Here is a 23,845-nt window from a genome sequence, read left to right on the forward strand (position 1 = left end):
CTTCAGTCCCTGCAAATCCATTTCTGTGAAGTAAGGCTCCAGGGTCTGCATTTTAACCTATTGCTCTGGTAAATGTTGATGCACACTGAAGTTCAAGGGTAATGCTCTCAAGAGAGAAGAAAACAGCAACTGTAACTGATGCTGTCCCAGCAGCTCCAGCTTTCCCACCCCAGCTCAAATGAAAAGAACATGAGGGGGGAGAGGAAGGATACTGAGCATTGTCTTATGCTGAGATGAGAAGAAGAAGGCAGAATGGAGGAATGAAAACAGCTGCTGTAGCAAAAGTGATAGTGCCTCAGCCATGGTTGGATAGAAGCCTGAGCAGCTTTTTTTGCTTGTTTTCATTTTTTTAAAGATAATTTTACTTAGAAAATTCAATTTAATGGTGTCACATTGATCATAGATTTCAGGTAAACATTTCTATAGCATTTGAACTCTTGATTGTGTTGTATACCCATCACTCAAAGTCAAAGCATTTTCCATCACCATATATTTGTCCCTCTTAACACCCTTCCCCACAAGTCCCTCCTCCTGGTAACCACTTCACTTTTATCTATGTCCATGAGTCCCATTTTTATATCCCACCTATGTGTGAAATCATATAGTTCTTAGCTTTTTCTGATTTACTTAGTTCACTCAGTATAATGTTCTCAGGGTCCATCCATGTTGTCGTAAATGTCACTATGTCATCATTTCTTATGGCTGAGTAGTATTCCATAGTATATATGTACAACATCTTCTTTATCTAATCTTCTATCAAGGGACACTTTGGTTGTTTCCATTTCTTGGCCACTGTGAATAATGCTGCGATGAACACAGGGGTGCATGTGTCTTTGCCTACCAATGTTCTTGAGATTTTTTTTGGTAGATACCCAGTAGAGAGAGTAGAGAGATTGCTGGGTCATATGGTAGTTTTATTCTTAATTTTTTGAGGAACCACCATACTTTCTTCCATAATGGCTGTACCAGTTTACATTCCCACCAGAAGTGAATGAAGGTTCCTTTTTCTCTACAGGCTCTCCATCATTTGTTACCTGTTTTATTGATAACAGCCAGTCTTAACAGGTGTGAGGTGGTATCTCATTGTAGTTTTTGATTTGCATTTCTCTAACAGCTAGCTAACATGAGCATCTTTTCATGTATCTGTTGGCCATTTGTATGACTTCTTAGGAGAAGTGTCTATTCAGGTCCTTTCCCCATTTTTCATTTGGATTGTTTGCTTGTTTATTGCTGAGCTTTGTGAGTTCTTTATATATTTTGGATGTTGAGCCCTTATTGGAGCTGTTGTTTGTAAATGTCATCTCCCATTTGGTTGGCTTTTTGTTTTGTTGTTGACTTCTTTTGTTTTATGCAGAAGCTTTTTAGTTTGATATAGTCCCATTCATTTATTTTTGCCATTGCTTCCCTTGCCTTTGTGGTCAAATTCATAAAGTGCTCTTTGTGACTGAGGTTCATAAGTTTAGTACCTATGTTTTTTCTATGTAATTTATTGTTTCAGATTTTGTATTTAGATCTTGGATCCATTTTGAATTTAATTTTGTGCAGGGGGACAAACTGTAGTTGAGTTTCATTCTTTGCATGTGGCTTTCCAATTTTTCCAGAGCCATTTATTGAAGAGGTTTTCTTTTCTCCATTGTGTGTTTTTTGTTCCTTTGTTGAAGACTATTTGTCCATCCATGTGTGGTTGTATTTCTGGTCTTTCAATTCTTTTTTTTTTTCTTTTTGTATTTTTCTGAAGCTGGAAATGGGGAGAGACAGTTAGACAGACTCCCGCATGCGCCAGACCAGGATCCACCCGGCACGCCCACCAGGGGCGACGCTCTGCCCACCAGGGGGCGACGCTCTGCCCCTCCGGGGCGTCGCTCTGCCTCGACCAGAGCCACTCTAGCGCCTGGGGCAGAGGCCAAGGAGCCATCCCCAGCACCCGGGCCATCTTTGCTCCAATGGAGCCTTGGCTGCAGGAGGGGAAGAGAGAGACAGAGAGAAAGGAGAGGGGGTGGAGAAGCAAATGGGCGCTTCTCCTATGTGCCCTGGCTGGGAATCGAACCCGGGTCCCCCGCATGCCAGGCTGATGCTCTACCGCTGAGCCAACCGGCCAGGGCCTGGTCTTTCAATTCTTTTCATTGGTCTGTATATCTGTTTTTCTGTCAATATCAAACTGTTTTGAATATTGTGGCTTTGTAGTATAATTTGAAGTCAGGTAGTGTCATACTTTTGGCTTTATTCTTTTTTCTTAGGATTGCTTTGGCTATTCAGGGTTTCTTATGGTTCCATATAAACTTGGTGATTCTTTTGTTCTATTTATTTAAAATATGACATTGGGATTTAAATGGGGATTGCATTAAATTTTTGTATTGCTCTGGGTAATATTAATATGGCCATTTTAACTAGGTTGATTCTTCAATCCATGAACATGGAATATTTTTCCATTTTATTGGATCTTTTTCAATTTCTTTCAATAAGTGCTTTTAGTTTTCAGTATATAAGTCCTCAGCATTCTTTAAGTTTATTCCTAAGTGTTTTTTGTTATGGTTGTTGCAATTGTAAAAGGAAGTTTTATAAGAAATTTATTTATGCATCTTTGAACAAATGGTATAGACCCTAGTGGCGTTAGCCTTGTTTCTATTTTTTAATTAATTTTTTTAAGTATAGTTGGTATATAATCTTATATTGGTTATATTACTTTTAGTTGTACAATGTTGTGATTCAGCATTTTTATACCTTACAATGTGATCACCCCAATTGTTCAAGTAACCATCTGTCACAATATAATCTTACCACAATAATGTTGACTATATTCATATTCACCTTTCCCTTTTCAGCCATCTCTCCACCTCCAAGCCTGGGCAATTTTGAAGATTTTTCTCATTGTAGCCAATCAGCATGTTCATGTGAGTTTTTCCAAAACGATGAAACAAAGTGAATTGGGTAACTAGTCTCAGCAATTGGCTCTTGGCTCTGAGAAAGTCATAGAAACAGGGATCTGGGGGTATTGATATGAGCTTCATTCACATGGGTTGGCCTTGACATCCCATCTGGATAAGGAGGCTTGTGAAGCCAGATAAATAAGATGGAGAGGAGCAGTGGATAGAGAGTCAGGGAAACACCTATAATGAGGATGAAGGGCGGGCCTATAAGCACAAGGAAGTAGAGAAGTGGGTAAATAGAAAGCTACCATCAGAGATATGGAAGCTTAGATCTCGAAGGCGGAGTATTTCTGGCTAGTGATAAGGTCCAAGGTATGGTGGGGCTCGTGTGTGGCTGACATGGTGAAACCTTCAGATAGAGAAGAAATTCTTTAAGCTGCAACGTGGGTGTTCCCAAGGTCATCCACATTGTTGAACCTTCCAAACAGAGGTTGGGATGGGAGGAGCATAGTGATTATGGCAAGAAAGGAGAGTCCTGGAGGTCTGGAAAAGAGTGACACAGTTGGAGTGAGACAGGAGTGTGGTGGAGGTAGAGGTCTTAGAACAGAGGTGATAGGACATGGCCTGGAAGAAATTTCAACTAGAGTGGTCCTAACCCTACCTTCTTTGGTCTGCAAGTTGAAGAAATTTGGGGAACGAACACCCCTGTTTTATGAGAGGTGGTATGATGAAGGAAAAGCCAGATTTCCATTAAGACAAGTAGGTGAGGAAAGTGTAAACAAAAAGTTACGAACATAGGAGAATTATTGATACATTTTACAACAGGTCGAGCATTCCAGAGGCACAGTGGGAGGTATTGGCAGTTTTGGAGTATGTCTAAAGAGGAGTGAGACAAATGACTCTTTTCAAGAGTGTTTATGGGTCAGTCCTTCTATCAGAGTTCAGCAGGAGACTGAAACCATTGCAAAAACTAGTTTAGATTTATTTAACCCTGGTAGGGATCCATTAGAGATCTTCTGTTACTGATTTGTTACAAATACATTAGCTGTGCTGTAAACTTTAAGTCCATGTAATCCAGAGTGAAGCAGTTTTATATCATGTTCTCAGCTATGTGGTAATGGGTAAAAGTGTGCATGTGTGTCTAACCATACAACAGACATTCACAAAACAGCACCTCAGTGTTACTAAGTGCAGCACACTCTGATGTTTACTGCTCTGTTTTAATTCAATTTCTTGGAAAATGCTGGTCGTGATCCACAGTGTTGCTTTCATGAAGCATGCGGGGTTCAGCCTGCAGCTGGACAAACGTGCTGACACTATTTTGACCTGCCTTGTTAACAAACTAGGTGCTGTTTCCTGGTCATCTCTTGGATGAAGAACATTAATTTTCTGTATCTAGATCATACTTGAGGCTTATTGTATGGTCAGGCAGAAGCTAGGCAGTCATGTTCGATCAAGTCTTTTCTGCTTAAAGTTTTTACTGGATTGACATTGCCAACAGGATTGAGTGGCACCTCCTTAGCCTGGCACCGCAGCCCACACTTGTCTTACTCTCCTGAATTCTTCCTATGGTTAATCGTTCCCTTCTTGGTTTTGCCTTGGGTCGGTATCCTGCCACTATTCCACTTAATTCAGTGTATGATGTATGGTAACTTCTACATTTGAGGAAGAGGTTCTGACTCTCATTACCCCCAGGGCCTGGCACACAGCGGGGATAGGTTGATTTGCCTGAGTAAATGGTGTAGTGATCTCAGAAGTCCTGCTTGAGGTTTCTTGTCCACTGTGGATTGGCCTCAAGGGGCCTTGTGGGGGGCACTGATTCTCCATTGAACATTGATCATCGATGATTTTCACTTCTGAATTGCATGGGTCCTTTTGGGGAACACAGACCAACTGACAGTGTTTACGCATTTAATTGTGGAAATGGTGGTCCTAAAATTGTTGAGCTGAACATTTCTCAGATACTCAGTGGGTCATGTGCCAAGTTTAGACGTTTTGTAAGTGGGGCTGCTCACCCTTCCATTACAGCAGGGCAGTTTGTCTTGCAGCTTCTCCGTGTTCATGACATTATGAAATGTGAGTTTTAAAGGACCTTTGTGCAAATAAAGCCCCCCATCCCTGACAATGCATTCTGTACAACTAGATTTAAATAGGTTTTGTGCGGGTCAGAACTGCCTGCAATCTAAAACATACCAACAAGACAGACTCGAGGATGAATTAGCAAAGTTACAGCAAACTTCAGTGATAAATGGGGATGGTCAGAAATCCAGCAGCTAAGCCAGACAGTAAAATAAATTCATTTATGTAGTATAACCTATGTTTGTTGGTTTTGAGCAACTGATAGACAAAAGAAGGAACCATTATTTTCCTGTTCCCGATGTGCCTCCCAGGCTGGATAGGACAGAGAACAAAGGGGAAGCAGTCAGGCTCAGTCAGGGAGGGCAGGAGTGACATGGTTTCTAGTAGCAACATTAAAAAAAAAACAGAAGCAGGTGAAAGTAATTTTAATATATTTTATTTAAACCAGTATAGCCAAGATAACATTTCAGTATATAGTCAATGCACAAAACTTGAATGAGATATGCCACTATCTCTTTCCCCCAAGTATGGTACATCCCAGTTCAGAAGCTGTGTCTCGAGCACTCAGTTGCCACCTGGGGCTAGAGGCTACCACAGTGGCCTCAGTGTTTGATCCATTAGTCAGTGGGGGCCTCCAAAGGAACTTCTGACTATGCCAAGCAACAATGAGAAAGGATGCAGACGTAGTTGTGTTTTGTGTACACTGGAAGTAAAGTATGCCTTTAAGAAAGTCAAAATGGAGAATTCATCAGTGAAATGAACTTGACTTTTTCTTCCTTAATTTCCTTACCATATTCACATTTGGAACAGAAATGAACTTGCTAAGATACAGGGATATTAAGTGGCATGCAGTGCACTCTCCTTTTCTATGTTCAGCTGTGTATCACCCACCTCACCTTTTCTTGGGGTGAATGCATCATACCACTGCATCTTTGCAGAGGAAGAATGGTGATACCAGCCACTTCTTCCCCTGCCTCTGATCTCTTGTTTTGTCCGTGAAGTTAAGTAACCAGAAAGGATGCTGATGAAATGGCAATCAGAAAGTCTCCTATTGGTCAACAGGCCTTTCTGCGGAAAGCAAGTCTATATTGCTTTTATGCTTTACTCTTACTTAATAAAGGTTAGTAAGACTCAATAGAGTTAAATTAAGACCTGTCCACAATGCTTAATTTTACAACCATGGTGCTGAGGGGAGAAGGAGGTGAGTAGTACAAACAAAGAAAAAGTGAAAGTGGGCCCAATATGGACATTTTAATACCCAGACTAAAAACAAAGTTTTTATTGTTTCAAAGGCTAGGAAGGACACTCTCTTTCTGCCCAGGCAAGCATTTTCTAAACTTTATTCACAGGAAGATTCACTGTGTGCAGCTGCAAAAACAATAGAAAATACAGTCGCCTAATTATCAGAGACGCATTAGTTAAAGAAAATTATCAGGCTCAGTGTTTTGATTTGGCCTGGACTGAAGTCAGGTGTGGAGGTGATGTGCTGATTTTATTCTTCTCAGTGTATGAACCACAGTGGACTTTTTCTTCTCTCGACCTGGCTCTGTTAGTACCTGAGTGACCTTGAGCAAAGCACAGTCTCTAAGTCTTGGCCTCCTTAATTGTGAAATGGGCCCAGGAATATCTTCCACACCTACATCATACCCTGCTGATGTGCAAAGCAGGCCAAGTATCAAGCACTGTACTGGTGTAAATTGTCAAGTGTTGAAACATGGAACAAAATATCTCTTAACTCCATTGTTTATTACAAAACCATTTTCAGTATGTAGTAGGAACAGCTGTGAATCAGGCATCCCCGCTTAATTAGAGTTAAAGAATGTGTGCCTTCAGCAGCTTTTCATTGACAGTGTTTGCTCATTGACTCCCTGTCTAGCATAACCAGAGGTGGAGTAGGTTTATGCAGGGAAGAATGAGTGCCTGAGAACGGTCTGGAGCTGGAATCTTCTCTCTGTAAATGTATTTTCAATTCCAAATACAAGCTCCTCTTTTATCACATAAGGAAAGTAGGAAATTATTATTTTAAGGCTGGATACACATGTTGGTTAGTTATACCTTTTTGCATAACTAATCATTGAGAAAATACTTTGACCTCTGTTGGCATAGCAAGCCAGGTTTTAAATATAACTCTTAACTGAAAAGATCATCATCTCCTTTGGGAGGAAAAGTATGGTTAAAAAGTGTTGACCCTCTGAACTGCCATTTTGGGCAGGGCTGCAAGTTAGTTACTGGCTGTTAGATTAGAAGTGACTTGGGCAACAGGTAAACTGGACTTACTTTGAGTCAGGTACATAAAGCTACAGGTTTTCTTCTAGCCACCTGGAGCACTGAAGCAGAACACCTTTTCTGAAATGAAGCTCAGCTCCCCCATCCACCTTAGGTTGCATTTAGTTGTATACCTGCTTTTCCCAAGCCCCAGTCTTAGAATTGTGTTCTCTCTTGCTATTCCTGATGCCTCTTCTGTCCCTACCCCCATGTCCATCTCCACCCCATGCCAGTCAAGCAGAATTGGGAGGAGGGGTGGGAAGATGACTCTAAATAACAACTTTTTAGCCCCTCAGAGGCCTGCCACAAGGAACTATAGGATGGATAGGGATCAAGGGAATAATATACTCCCCACAAAAATTAGGGGATATTTCAAAACGAATATGAAGCGAGGAAGTGTCCCCTAATTTTGTGAGCAGTGTGATAAAAGCTTTTTCATCCTCCCACAAATCCTTCTAGAATTAGGAGTTAGAATTTTATTCGAGTAGCAGGAGACTGCAGTGTGGATAGAGGGGAGAAGCCTGCCTGAGTTCAGTGTATCAGGAGTGCAAGTTTTTTGAGGGCAGAGACTGTCTCATTTATTACAGTTTCTTGTCCTCTTGTTCTACAGGACATCTGTTTTCCAGCAGGTTCTTGTTAAAGGTGTGGTGGTGAAAATGACTTCCAGCTTGGGCCCAAATGTTCCACTGAATGGATCTTGACATTAAAACCTAAATTTAAGTTCAGCCCAAAAGAAAGAGCAAACTCAAACTTCAAAGAACCCAAAATAGAGGATGTGATTTCATGTACTATAAAGGCTATGGGGGTTGCTTTACCCAGGTGCCAACATTGTCTTTGGTTTATAGGAATAATCTAATCCAGCTGCCATGACAGATGTGGGCAGGTCAGACTGTGGCAGATGGCTCTTGAAAGCCCCTCGGATAGAGTGGCGTATCTAGAGTGCTGATATCTACCTTCCTGATGCTCTTCTTCCCGCTGAGCACTGTGTGCCCATTCCTTTCCTGGGTGTTCCGCCATCTCATCAGTAGGCATTAGAGTATACAGAGTTGTCTTCTGCTCCACCTCAGGAAGCAGATGCATGAAGCTTAGTTTTTAAAAATTGTTTTCTTCTGTTTAACACTCTAAGGTAGGAGGCTGATGGGCAAAGGGGCAAGAAAGCTAATGTAACTTTCAGAGCCTAGGCTAGAATCCACAGATGGTTCTGCTTCTTGTGTATATCTTTTTTTCTGGACTATTTTGAGCCCTTTTGATGTGTAAAGATTTATTACACAGCACACATGTACATAGACATGTGTGACCAAATGCTACCTGTAATATATCTGACATGTTTTTTACATTAGTTGTAGGTTCTGATTCCCTATAGCAGTGATTTTCAACCTTTGTTTCTCACGCACTCATAAACTAATTACTAAAGAAAAAGGGGCCCTGACCTCTTCTCCCTTAGTAACTAATTTATTTGTGCCATGAGATGAAAATGGTTGTATTTAGTCAGGGGCACTGACCTTAGTAATTAGTGTGTGTTTGTGCCATGGAAAAAGGTTGAAAATCACTGCATATAGTATAAGGAAATTTTTTTCTATTGCTACATTTTAATTGTAATCTTGAGTAAACAAATCTTAAGTCTTTTTTTTTTAAGTGAAAGCTACCTAGTACTAACACTTGCATTGCTTAATTCTTCAGGCCTTGAGTGTGGGGTCCTGGTGATTGGGGTTTGTATAGTCAGGTGTCTGTGTAGTCATAGAAGAAATGGCCAGAGTCAGGTATTGGAGCTGCTCTGGGCAAATCCCTGAGCATCAGCTTGTTTTCAGCCAGCCGCTCCTTCTCTTCAGTGCCCCCAAGGTGGCTCTGGCGAGGGGGTAGGTATGTACCATTAGTCACATGGTTTTCTGTGACTTCAGGATTGGCATTTGGGGGTATTATCTTTTCAGTTGTATTTTAGACCTTGAGTCTTACTTTTGAGTTTCTCACAGCCTAGTGGGAGGATTGTCAGTGACTTTCTCAGGACACATGCTTTGTTTTAATCTTTGGTGGTATGATCTTTTTGTGAAAGCTTGGTCTTTAGTATTTAGATTTACCTTTTTTGTCCCCTTAAAAATTCAGACAAGGCCAAATTTGTCGAGTTGCTATGGTAACATTGGAGAACTTGAGAGTGGATACTAATGCAAAGACCAAGACACTTAAACAATAGATCACATTTAAATGTAGAGGAATAATTAGCTTTGCTATAAAAATATTTAGCTGACTCTCCATGACTGAAGTTGACAAGGACAAAAAAATACAAAAGGTTTATAGCTTGAATAGCTTATCATGGAATTTTTAGCCATCTTTTAAGTAAAATAAATCTCATTTGGTTATAACAGGTTCATCCTATACAGGAATAGTATCAGTTTAGATTCTGCTCAGGTCTGCAAAACATGGATTTAAAATTCTGCCCAATTTATCTTCTCCTTCCCCTCCCCAAAATATGATTTTAGCCATAGAAGATTAGCTTACAATTTGAATTGTATTTCAGGCTTATATACTGCATAATGTTAAAATAAACTCACATTTTCCCCTGAAACATAAATTTCTTCAATTTCATGTCTTGTGGCACTATTACCAGCACCACAGATGTTTTTGTTCGTCTTTGAGTAAGTAGTGCCAAATACCCATCAATTAATTAGTGGGAGTTTTCTACATGAATATTTTGCCAATTAGCTGAAATCTTCCTGGTCTTGGCAATACAGAAGAAAACGTTTCAGTGATTTTTTTTTAATAAGACATTCTCTAGGTAGAAATGAATGTTACTACACCTTCAAAAGCAACAAGTGCCCATTTAAAAGAACTGATGATATATCTGAATATAATATAAAAGATGACTTAATATACTGCTTTGCCGCTGTAGCTACCAGCGATAAATTTTTTTGTTTATTGTTTTTCCTTCTCAAACCTGTTCTAAGCACATTTGTTCACCTGTCAGGTTAGTAGGAACTATTTAACATGGCAACTGTGGCCCTTGCTGATTGACTCAGTGCTAGAGCATCAGCCCAGCATGTGTCTGTCCCCAGGTTCAATTCCCGGCCAAGGCACACAGGAGAAGCGCCCATCTGCTTCTCCACCCCTCCCCCTCTCCTTTCTCTCTGTCACAGCTAAGGCTCCATTGGAGCAAAGTTGGCCCAGGCACTGAGGATGGCTCTATGGCCTCCACTTCAGGTTCTAGAATGGCTCCAGCTGCAATGGAGCAATGCCCCAGATGGGCAGAGCATTGCCCCCTAGTGGGCATGAGGGGTGGATCCCAGTCAGGCGCATGTGGGAATCTATCTCTGCCTCCACACTTCTCTCTTCAGAAAAATACAAAAAAAAAAAAATACAGGTAAGAAAGAAATAATGTGACAACTGTTTAGAACGTAAGGTGTTTTATTTTTTATTTAGTCACCAACAGTTGCCTTAACTGAGTACTTACTCTTTGGCAAACACTGTTCTAGGCACCATGAATACATTAGTGCTATTTTTTTCTTACTGTCACATGTGTGTTGTACGTGCATGTTTTTTGGTATTTAATATTGTCAGTGTGAAGGTTGGGCCATTAGTGTTACTCTAAGTCAAAAGTTTAGCTTTTTGATGTCATTTATTTTTTTTTCTTTATTATTATTTTTTTTTTGTATTTTTCTGAAGCTGGAAACGAGGAGAGAAAGTCAGACAGACTCCCGCATGCGCCCGACGGGGATCCACCCGGCACGCCCACCAGGGGCGATGCTCTGCCCCTCCCCAGCGTCGCTCTGCCGCGACCAGAGCCACTTTAGCACCTGGGGCAGAGGCCAAGGAGCCATCCCCAGCGCCCAGGCCATCTTTGCTCCAATGGAGCCTTGGCTGCAGGAGGTGAAGAGAGAGACAGAGAGGAAGGAGGGGGGAGGTGGAGAAGCAGATGGGCGTTTCTCCTATGTGCCCTGGCTGGGAATCGAACCCGGGTCCCCCACACGCCAGCCTGACGCTCTACCACTGAGCCAACCGGCCAGGGCATTGATGTCATTTATTAATTGAGGTTTTCTTATTTGCTTATTGGCATGTAAACTTGAATTTGAGGATTTTGTAAGCTGGCTGTTGAAAGGTTAGAATTGCTGGACTCCACTGCATGGCACTTTTCCTCCTGCATCGCCACACACAACTTTAGCCCCTCCACAGCTCTGTGTGTGGAGGCACTTCATATGCTATGGGGTTGGTCTGTAGTGTCAGAAATAATTTCAGGTTCTAGCCCTGGCCGGTTGGCTCAGTGGTAGAGCGTTGGCCTGGCGTGTAGAAGTCCCGGGTTTGATTCCCAGCCAGGGCACACAGGAGAAGCGCCCATCTGCTTCTCCACCCCTCCCCCTCTCCTTCCTCTCTGTCTCTCTCTTCCCCTCCCGCAGCTGAGGCTCCATTGGAGCAAAGATGGCCCGGGCACTGGGGATGGCTGCTTGGCCTCTGCCCCAGGCGCTAGAGTGGCTCTGGTCGCGGCAGAGCGACGCCCCGGAGAGGCAGAGCATCGCCCCCTGGTCGGGCGCATGCGAGAGTCTGACTGTCTCTCCCCGTTTCTACCTTCAGAAAAATACAAAAAAAAAAAAAAAAAAAAGGAAATAATTTCAGGTTCTTAAGCCGTACTCTATATAAGATTGTGGACTAGTTTGAAGGAACATTAAGTGAAAATCTTGATTTCTTCCTTTTTGTGATTTTTATTGAAGAGTAAGCCAGTAGATAAGAAAGCAACTTAAATTGGACCTGGCAGTGAGGATATTTTTACAATAATGGACCTATGCAGATATGCATAGTACTAGAAGTTTAACAGCTATTTTGCCTAGAAAATGTTTTTATTCTTAGTGGCCTCATGACCATCAAAAAATCATAATACTGTTACTGAAGAAGGGAACCAATAGATATTGAGTAGGCAATGGGCAGCTCTGCCTCAACAATACTGTGCCGCCACCACCAGGTCAGATGCTGGAGGTTCTGCTCTGAACAACACACACAGCCCGCCTATGTGGATCTCGTGACAAAAGTAGACCAGATCATTTAAATGAAGGGAAAGTAGAGGGTGTTAAATTAGCATGTAAGAGGGAGACCTAAATTAGACTGAAGACTAACCAGAACAGCACACTTTCATTAAAAAGTATGTGTTTTTGGCCCTAGCCAGTGGCTCAGTGGTAGAGTGTTGGCCCTGCATGTGGATGTCCCAGGTTTAATTCCTGGCCAATGCAAACAGGAGAGGCGTCTGTCTGCTTCTCCACCCTTCCCCTTCTCCTTTCTCTCTATCTCTCTCATTCCCTCCTGCAGCCAAAGCTCCATTGGAGCAGAATTGCTTGGGTGCTTAAGATGGCTTCATGGCCTCTGCCTCAGGTGCTAGAATGGCTCTGGTCCCAGATGGGCTGAGCATCACCCCCTGGTGGGCATGCTGGGTGGATCCTAGTTGGGCACATGCAGGAGTCTGTCTCTCTGTCTCCTCGCTTCTCACTTTAGAAAAATACAAAAAAAAAAAAAAGTATGTGATTTTGAACTCTGACTACTAGTTGGTAGTTTAAAAACCAATGGTTGAGGAGGGTAGGTTGTGAAGGATACAAGCCAGAGAGATACTTGTTAACCAACTGACTTGCAAGGTTACATACAGTCTCCCTCCCAGCTGAGTGCCTTATAATGGAACAACAGTGAGCCTCAGGAACTTGTATGTACATTTAAGAGTGTATAAGATACATCCTTTTTGGAAAAAGATGGGGTCTAAAAACTGGGTTTGTCTTATACAGTGGTTGTAGATTTTTTTTACTTGTATTTCCCGCTTTTTTGCGTTTGTTGTCTTTGTGCTTATTGTTTCGCACTTATTACTAGTATATTAAGGTATTAAGGTAGGTTATGTTTTGCCACGTTCTGCCCGAGGTCACTGGCTTGAGTGCGGGCTCATCCGGCTTGAGTGCGGGTTCACCAGCTTGAGCATGGGGTCACTGGCTTGAGTGTGGGATCATAGACATGACCCCATGGTCGCTGGCTTGAGCCCCAAAGGTCTCTGGCACGAAGCCCAATGTCACTGGCTTCGTAAGGAGTCACCTGCTCTGCTGTAGTCCCCTGGTCAAGGCACATATGAAAAAGTAATTAATGCACAACTAAGGTACTGCAATGAAGAATTGATGCTTCTCATTTCTCTCCCTTTCTGTCTGTCCCTATCTGTCCCTTTCTCTGTCTCTCTCTCTCTGCCACTCACACACACACACACACACACACACACACAATTATACATTGATAACCTCGGTGTGGGGAGGGAAGCAATCCATTAATATTTATCTGTTAGTATTGGTGTAGGTAGTAGGGTAGGATCTAACTTAATAATTGACCTATAAAGAATTCTCTGGTTCTGGATGACAAAAGTGTTTTGGCCTGCAAACTTCCCCATTTAGGAAAATGGAAGACAAACTGAGATTCAGTAATTCATGTTTTTGGAACCCATCCCGTGTGTGTAAAATTATTTTGGGGAACAGTTTAAAGTTTTGCTTCAATAAAGGAGACATGCAGGTACAAGATACATGTTGCCTCAGAGAAAGTTTGTAGGCTTGCCCGTTCCAATAATGCCAGATGAGTCCATCTACCTATATTTTAAGGATTAGCCATCTGTTAGCTTCAAAACAAGAGGTGAAGTCTCTGCTTCCAGATTCTCTTGGTGTGTAGGTTTGGGAAAGATATGAGGAGCTAATATCTTATAACTTGAAAGGCAAGAGGTCAGCTAGGTTTTATGTTCATTTGTTATGTCCAGTCCTACAGCAGTTCTGTGGTGTAGGTGTTATTCCCTACTTCAGTTAGGAGACCGATGATAACAGGTTCAGTGATCATTCAGGGTCACAAGACTGGGAAAGAGAGAAGCCAGGCTTCCATCTACAAGTTCTTCTACTATATTCTACATTCCTTTCCAGCTAGGGCCTGTTACAGCTTCATTCTTCTCTCCCTCTTTGCCTCTTAGTGGCAGACTTGCAAGAAACCCACATAGTTTTGTCTCTGAAACCTCACTCCTTTCTTTTCTGCTACTTCTCTGGTCAAGAGGTAACGTTTGTAGGAAAACATCTTTTGACAGGTAATATGTCCTTCCGTCTTCCTCACTGACCTCTTCCACACACAACTTTTTGAAAATAATCCTCCATCTGATAAAATTCAATTTGAGCCCATTAGAGGCTGAATTAAGCTATTGTTTTTCATGAGGGTTATTTCTGACTCCTATTTCTCATGTCCCTTATCATTCCCACTCCCATTCATGCCCATTAACACCCATTTATACCACACATACATACCCCACATAACATAATGCATACACACACACGTAACCCATGTTCAAGACAACTCACTTCAAAATGAGACTTAGGTAATCTGGCTGCAAGGAAATTTCTTAGCTCTTCGCATCCTGTGTGGAGAGAACTCTGTTGGCAGTCCACAATATATGCCTCAAATTTGAGTGTGCTGATTGGAAATAACAATTCACTCCAAACAGCATTCTTTATTGAATTGTAAATTGCCTATACCCATTCTTATTCTTGTAGAAGTCCCAGAAAGAAAACAGAGTTTTATGTTACATTCCCTGAGGAGAAAAACTTTCTTCTCACATCTTTTTTTGAAATACATAGTAAGATTGATGGTGATTCATCTAGGCAGCTCTGATCCACTATAAAGGTTTGCATATCTAACAATATAAAACAGTCACTGGAATTTTACCACTATGGGATTGTCAGTAGCTTGAGGGAAAGATGACTTTGTACCTGGATTTAATTCCCAAATTAACAAGCTGCCATCACCCTAGAATACCAATTTTCTTTTTAGTTCCTTTACCCACCTGTAAACTACATTAAGGCCTTTATCAAATAATGGCTTAAATCTAAACATAAAATAAAGGCTGCAGAACTTAATGTCCTGTGTTTGGAGTGCTTTTAGAGAGCATTAGGACTTGTAAGCAGTAAGGTGGGCACAGAAGGAACAAAGATTCAATAATAACGATATAAGACATCAAAGGGCCATTCAAATGACAAAAAATGTGGCCAAAAGCATAATAGAAGCTGTTAGAGAACAGCTGTTTTGTTATTGTTGTAATAGCCAGGAGATGTTAGATATATTATAGGTCCTTTTAAAACTTTCCTACTGAATACTACTTATTCCTATTCTGACTTTCATATGTTACCATTTCATTTTTAAAATACTATTGAATCTATGAGGCAGAATATAGTTAAGATGCACAGATTACACTAAAAGGTTCAGGGTTCAAAGAGCTGAACAGCCTTGAGCATTTTTTCTTTAAATATGCAAGTGACGTCAGAGAAATGGTGGCATGAGAGATACTCCTCATCTCTTCCCTTGAAATTTAAACAAATTCTACAACTATATGCAGAGGAAAAAAACCCAAATGAAACCTGAAATATACACACAATTGGATAAAGTTATGGTTGCACAAGAAGGCGAGCCAAAGCACAGAAGAAAAATAATACCAGAGGACTGAGTCTTTCTTTTCCTCATAGACCTGAGGGAGGGAGGCACTGTTGGTGCAAGCTTTGTCTCAGACCCACAGGAGCCAGGAGAAGAGGAGAGTCTGGGGAGAAGGAGCTGAGACAGGGGCGATGAGCAAGAACGGGGAGCAGGGTCGTTTCCCAGCATCTGCTGCACCGGTGATTGCAGGGCTGGGCAATTACAGGTATGGGATACACAAAAAGCCAGTGGCATGCTACCAAGAACTGCAGGCAAATAGCTTGTAGGCCCACAGGACACTGGGGCGTGCTTGATCTGCCCACCCGACCAGCACAATTTAGCCTTGTAGCACCAGATGTGCTTGATCTGGGATCTGCACGCCACCGGCTCTGAAGCTTGGGCACCGGCTTGCTGGAGAGAGTTGAGTGTGTGTGGGCGGGAAGCCCCTGATCTGAGATGTCTGCCACAGCTGCTCCCAAACATCGAAGACATCCCGGCTTGTGGTGTGCAGCCCCTACCCTGCCCAGGCTGTCCTTGGAGTGTTTAGAGTGGTATTAGAGGAGAGATTGGACTGTGTCGACCAAGCCTCCTGGTTCCACATTGCTCCCCTTGCTGTGCAAATAGCAGTGGTGGTGGATCTCCCCCTCCACTAGGTGTCCAGGCTGTTCTCTCCTGCAAGAGATGGGGCACCCGGATACTTGATCCCCTGCTATCTTGGGACGTGGAGGATGGCCCTGGAAGACTCCTGGTCGGTAATTTCCAGTGCTATAAAATTACAAAGCCCTAACAAAGAGCCCCTCTAAAAATGCGACGGCACTGCCTGCATCATTGCAAAGGCGACAGCTAAGCCATGGCAGAACACCAAAGAATCTTGCAGAGGTAAATCTTGTAGTGCAGTGCTCCCTGCCAGAAAAAGGAATAATATCTCTTATTGAGGTTATTAACTATACCACTCGCAAATGCCATCAAGGAAAAAGAAATCAAATATGGATATACTGTACAAGAAAAAGACATAGCTCAGATAGATGATGAAAAATCTCAAGGAACATGAAAACCTTGGAGCTTAATGACAGAGAATTCAAAACTGAATCTCTAAAATACTCAGTAAAATACAAGAAAACACTGAAAGGCAATTTAGTGAGCTCAAAAAACAATGTAACAAACAAAAGGAGTACTACACCAAGGAAATTGAAACTATAAAAAAGAACCAAACAAAGATGAAAAAGTCAATACAGGAACTAAAAAATGAGGTAACAAGTTTAGTCAATAGAACAAGCCAGGTAGAGGAGAGAGTCAGTGACATTGAAGACAGGCATCTAGAGATACTACAGAGAGAAGAAGAAAAACTCACAGTTAAAAAAACATCAGAAAGCCCTACAAGAATTATCTGACTCCATCAGGAAGAGCAATATAAGAATAAATGCATATATTAGAAGAGAAAGAGAAGAAAAAGGGAATGGAGAACATACTGAAACAAATCATCGAAACAAGTCAACTTTCCAAGCCTGTGGAAAGAAGAATTAGAGCCTCAAATCCAAGAAGCAAACAAAACACCAAGTTCCCTCAACCCAAACAGACCTACTCCAAAGAACATCATAATGAAATTATCACAAATCAATGACAAACAAAGAATCCTCAATGCACCTAGGGAGAATAAGGATATAACATATAAAGGAAGGCCCATTAGGCTATCATCAGATTTCTCAGCAGAAACTCTATAAGCCAGAAGAGAGTGGACCCCAATATTTAAAGTACTGAAAGAGAGGAACTACTAACCAAGAATACTGTATCCATCAAAGCTATCCTTCAAATAAGAAGGGGAAATAAAAACATTTACAAACATACAGAAGCTAAAGGAATTTATCACCAGAAAATCCTCACTACAGGAAATACTAAGGGAGTTTATTTGACCAGATACAAAGAACAAAACAAGACAATTACAGGAAATTTTTTTTTTTATAAACTCACAATAAAAACAAGGATAATCTGTGACAACAATAACACAAAAGGAGAGAGGATAAAGATCAGCAGTAACAAAGGAGGATGTAGTACAGAAGCACTCATGAGATAATGGACTGCAATATAATTTTTCTTTTAATAACCTAATGGTAACTACACCTGAAAATACCACTACTGAAACACATAGCTTAAAAAAAGAAGAAACAGAAGATAGAAGTATGTAACACCACCACCAAACAAAAACAAATTACAGAAAAACAGAAGAAATAAAAGGCATCCAAATTGTAAAAGAAGAAGTAAAACTATCATTATTTGCAGATGATATGATATTGTGTATAGAAAACCCTAAAGTCTCAGTCAAAAAAACTACTGGACCTGATAAATGAATTCAGCAAGGTGATAGGATATAAAATTAATACTCAGAAATTAGAGGCATTTTTATACACCAACAATGAACTATCTGAAAGAGAAATTATGGAAATAATTCCCTTCACTATTGCAACCAAAAAAATAAAGCACCTAGGAGTAAATTTAACCATGGAGATTAAAGACTTGTATTCGGAAAATTATAAAACATTGATAAAAGAAATCGAGGAAAATACAAACAAGTGGAAGCATAAACTGTGTTCATGGTTAGGAAGAGTAAACATCATTAAAATGTCTATATTACCCAAAACAATTTATAAATTCAATGCAATACCAATTAAAATACCAATGACATACTTCAAAGATATAAAACACATATTCCAAAAATTTTATGGAACCACAAAAGAACACAAATAGCCTCAGCAATCTTGAAAAGGAAGAATAAAGTGAGAGGTATCACACTTCATGATATCACGTTATGGTATAAGGCCATTGTATTCAAAAAAGCTTGGTACGGGCATAAGAACAGGAATGTAGGTCAGTGGAACAGAGAACACAGAAATAAACCCACACCTTTATGGACAACTGATATTTGACAAAGGCATACAAAGGAGTAATGACAGACTCTTCAACAAATGGTGTTGGGAAAATTGGACAGCTACCTGAAAAAAAAAGTGAAACTAGATCACCATCTTACACCATTCACAAAAGTAAACTCAAAATGGATAAAAGACTTAAATGTAAGCCATGAAACCAGAAGCATCTTAAAAGAAAACATAGACAGTAAGCTCTCCAACATCTCTCGCAGTAATATATTTGCTGATTTATCTCCACGGGCAAGTGAAATAAAAGACAGGATAAATATATGGGACTATATCAAACTAAAAAGCTTTTGCACAGCTAAAGACAATAACAGAATTAAAAGACACAGTATACAAAGGGAGGACATATTCAACAATATGTCTGATAAGGGGTTAATAACCAAAGTTTATAAAGAACTTGTAAAACTCAACACCAGGAAGACAATCCAATCAAAAAATGGACAAAAGAAATGAATAGACACTTCTCCAAAGAGGACATACAGATGGCCAATAGGCATATGAAAAAATGCTCAACATCACTAATCATTAGTGATGAAATGCAAATTAAAACCACAATGAGCTATCTCCTCACACCAGTCAGAATGGCGCTCATGAACAAAACAATAGAATAAGTGCTGGCGAGGATGTGGAGAAAGGGAACTCTCGTGCACTGCTGGTGGGAATGCAGACTGGTGCAGCCATTGTGGAAAACAGTATGTAGATTCCTCAAAAATTTAAAAATTAAACTGCCTTTTTACCCAGCTATCCTACTTTTAGGAATATACTCCAAGAACAGCATGCACTGTTTCAAGAGAAGAAATGTACCCCCATGTTTATGGCAGCATTGTTCACAATAGCAAAAATCTGGTAACAGCCCAAGTGTCTGTCAGTCAATTAGTGAATTGAAAAGCAGTGGTACATATATACAATGGAATACTATGGGGCCATGAAAAAGCAGGAAATCTTACCTTTTGCGACAACATGGATGGATATGGAAACTATTATGTTGTCAAATAAGCCAGGCAGAAAAAGGAAAATATCATATGACCTCACTCATTTGTGGAATCCAATGAACAATGTGAACTGAGGAATGAATTGAAACAGAGGAGAGATGAAAGGGACCAGAGGAAAAGAGAACAGAAGGAAAGGGCATGATAGACTTGGATAAAGCTGAAGGGAAGTGGTGAGGGAGGCAAGGTAGATGTTGAGGGGAATACGGAGGAGGGGGAATGCATTCAGGGCAACACTAGAATCTATATAAACACAAGAGATAATTAATTAAAAAGAAAAGAGATCATAGAATATATACAGAGAAATAAAAATGGCAACAGGAAATACTAGAATATCTGGGGTGCAGCATAAACAGTAATTACAGGGAATTTCATATCATTATATGCTTATATGAAAAAACAAGAGTGATCCCAACTAAATAACTTAATATTATATCTTAAGGAACTAGAAAAAGAAGAACAAACGCAAATCAAAACCTGCAGAAGAAAATAATAAGAAAAATTAGAGCAGAAATAAATGAAATAGAGAACAGAAAAACTATAGAAAAATTAATACAACGAAGAGCTGGTTCTTTGAAAAGATCAATGAAATTTACAAACCCCTGGGAAGATTCATGAAGGAAAAAAGAGAAAAGACTTATATTTAAGAAATCCAAAATGGAAGAGGAGAAATTACCACAGATATCATAGATATACAAAAGATCACCGCAGAGTACAATGAAAGATTATATGCCACCCAATTCAATGATTTAGTAGAAATGGATAATCTCTTAGAACAATACAATCTTCCTAGACTGAATCATGTAGAAGTAGAAAGCCTAAAGAGACCGATAAGCAGGGAGGAAATAGAAACAACTATCAGAAAGCTCCCCCAATATAAAAGTCCTGGGCCAGATAGATACACTAGTGAATTCTACCAAACATTCAAAGAAGAATTGGTTCCTATCCTTCTCAATGTCTTCCAAAAAATTGAAGAAGTAGCAATACTTCCAAACACATTTTATGAGGCCAACATAACCCTCATACCAAAACCTGGCAAGGGCAACACAAAAAAAGAAAACTACAGATCCATATCTCTAATGAATACAGATCCCAAAATCCTAAATAGAATACTAGCAAATAGAATACAGGAACACATTAAAAATTAATTCATCATGATCAAGTGGGATTCATCCCAGAAACACAAGGATGGTTTAATATACGCAAAATGATTAATGTAATACACCATATCAACAAAACAAAGAAAAACCCTGTGAACCTATCAATAGATGCAGAAAGGCATTCAGTAAAATACAACATCCTTTTATGTTTAAAACACTCAACAAAATGGGTATAGAAGGAAAATACCTCAACATAATAAAGGCCATTTACAACAATCCATTAGCTAACATCATAGTAAATGGTAAAAAACTGAAAACTTTTCCTCTACAATCAGGAACAAGACAAGGCTGCCCATTCTTTTCACTCCTATTCAACATAGTCCTGGAAGTTCTAGCCAGAGCAATCAGACAAGAGAAAGAAATAAAAGGCATTCATATTGGGAAAGAAGAAGTAAAAATTTATTTTTTTGCAGATGACATGATCCTGTATATGGAAAACCCCATAGACTGCACAGAGAAGCTGTGAGAAACAATAATCTAATACAGGTCACAGGATACAAAATTAATATACAGAAGTCTATTGCTTTCTTATATGCCAACAATAAAACCTCAGAAAAAAAAACTCAAAAAAATAATCCCTTTTTACAGTAGCAAGAACAAAAAAAATAACCTAGGAATAAACATAACAAAGAATGTAAAGTACCTATGTACTGAAAACTAGAAAGCATTATTAAAGGAAATTGAAAAAGACACAATGAAATGGAAAAATATTCCTTGTTTGTGTATAGGAAGAATAAATGTAGTGAAAATGGCCATCAAAGCAATATATGAATTTAATGGAATTCCTATCAAAATTCCAATGTCTTTTTTTTTTTAAGAAATGGAACAAAATCATCAGGTTTATATGAAACCATAAGAAACCTCGAATAACTGAAGTAATCCTGAGGGAAAAAAAAAAGAACGAAGGTGGAGGCATTACAATACCTGACTTCAAATTATTCTACAGAGCCACGATAATCAAAACAGCATGGTACGGGCAGTAAAATAGACACACTGACCAATGGAACAGAATAGAGAGCCCAGAAATAAAACCACATATATATGGTCAAATCATCTTTGATTAAGATGCCAAGAATACACAGTGGAGAAAAGAAAGCCTCTTCAATAAATGGTGCTCAGATAATTGGAGAGCCACATGCAAAAGAATGAAACTTGACTACAGTTTATCCCCTTACACAAAAATTAATTCAAAATGGATCAAAGACCTAAATATAAGAGCTGAAACAATAAATTACGTAGAAGAAAACATAGGTACTAAACTCATGGACGTTGGCCAGAGAGAACATTTTATGAATTTGACTCCAAAGGCAAGGGAAGTGAAGGCAAAGATAAATGAATGGGACTACATCAGACTAAGAAGCTTCTGCACAGCAAAAGAAACTGAAAACAAAACAAATAGCCAACTAAGTGTGAGATAATAGTTTCAAACAACAGCTCAGATAAATGGCTAATATCCAAAATATATAAAAAACTCACAAAAGTCAGCAACAAACAATCCAATTAAAAAATGGGAAGAGGACACGAATAGACACTTCTCCCAAAAAGAAAAAGAAATGGCCAACAGATATATGAAAAATTACTTTTCATAACTAGCTATTCGAGAAATGCTAATCAAAACTACAATGAGATACGACCTCACACCTGTTAGATTAGCTATTATCAATAAGACAGATAATAAAATGTGCTGGAGAGGCTGTGGAGAAAAAGGAACCCTCATTTACTGCTGGTGGGAATGTAAATTAGTGCAACCATTATGGAAGAAAGTATAGTGGTTCCTCAAAAAATTAAGAATAGAACTACCATATTACCCAGCAATCCCTCTGCTGTGTATATACCCCCAAAACTTGAAAACATGGGTATGTAAAGACACATGTTCATCGCAGAATTGTTTACGGTGGCCAAGACATGGAGATAGCCAAAATGCCCTTCAGTAGAGGATTAGATAAAGGGTGGTACATATATACTATGGAATACTACTCAGCCATAAGAAATGATGACATAGTATCAGTATCATTTACGACAGTGGTTCTCAACCTTTCTAATGCCGTGACCCTGCAATACAGTTCCTAATGTTGCGGTGACCCCAAACCAAAAAATAATTTTGGTGGCTACTTCATAACTGTAATTTTGCTACAGTTATGATTCGGAATGTAAATACCTGATATGCATTATGTATTTTCCGATGGCTTTAGGCGACCCCGCTGGGGTCGCGACCCACAGGTTGAGAACCGCTGATTTACGACAACATGGATGGACCTTGGTAACATTTTACTGAGTGAAATAAGTAAATCAGAGAAAGGTAAGTACTGTATGATTCCATACATAGGTGGGGCACAAAGTTGAGACTCATGGACATAGATAAAAGTGCAGTGGTTTCCAGGGGGAAGGGAAAGGGGAAAGGGAATAAGGATGCGGGAAAGGGGGGCCTTAAAGAGAAACAAAATACAGGGTGACAGAAAATGATTTGACTTTTGATGATGAGTATACAGCATAATCGACTGTCCAAATGATGTGGAGGTGTTTTCTCTAAATCTGTGTACTCGTGTTGACCAATATTACCCTGTTAAATTTAATTGTCTAAATTAAAAAAGAAAAATGTCCCTTAGCATCCCTGAAAGAAAATCCCAGTAAAATGAATATAACATTTACAATACACTCCATTTGAGATTTTTATTTTTTAAGACTGGGGGTAATTAATTATGTGTTCCAAATTTTTAATGGCATTATCACATATTTATGTGGTAGTGAATGTGGTGTGATTAGTATGTAGTTTGAAATAACCTCATTTCTTTTTTCTGCGAAGTTTCTCTCGTGTGTTATCTTTGCTGTTTTATGTCATATATGGGTAGAGATGAGTAAGCCTTTTATGTTATTATTACTGTTTCCCTAGTGGTCAGCACTGATTCGTAATATGTGTTATAATTGTGGAATATTATGGGAGAGACCGGGAAAGTGTTTTTTTTTTTCTTATATTTGCCTTATGAAAAAAAATGAGACAATCTAATGTGATAAACGTATCTCTGAGTTGTGCTAAATTGAGTTGGTAACAATTTTATAGGGCTTTATAGGGCTTTTTCTATGTGAAGATATTCAAGATCCTATCATATAATGTTTCTTATCTTTCT

The 23,845-nt window shown here is 39.7% G+C and overlaps 1 protein-coding gene across 2 annotated transcripts in view; it reads left to right on the top strand.

The window, feature by feature from the left end:
• The window catches only part of IQGAP2 (IQ motif containing GTPase activating protein 2), a 449,634-nt gene that overhangs the window by 74,825 nt on the left and 350,964 nt on the right, over positions 1-23,845 (top strand). Inside the window, exon 2 of one of the 2 annotated variants that reach the window (XM_066273594.1) lies at positions 2,823-2,891. The exons of the other annotated variant lie outside the window; for it this stretch is intronic. Coding sequence (XP_066129691.1) covers positions 2,884-2,891 — 8 coding nt within the window. The 5' untranslated portion in view covers positions 2,823-2,883. The remainder of the gene's footprint in view (positions 1-2,822; positions 2,892-23,845) is intronic. 2 annotated transcript variants of the gene reach the window in all.

Source organism: Saccopteryx bilineata, chromosome 4 (assembly GCF_036850765.1).
Source record: "Saccopteryx bilineata isolate mSacBil1 chromosome 4, mSacBil1_pri_phased_curated, whole genome shotgun sequence".
Taxonomy (NCBI): domain Eukaryota; kingdom Metazoa; phylum Chordata; class Mammalia; order Chiroptera; family Emballonuridae; genus Saccopteryx; species Saccopteryx bilineata.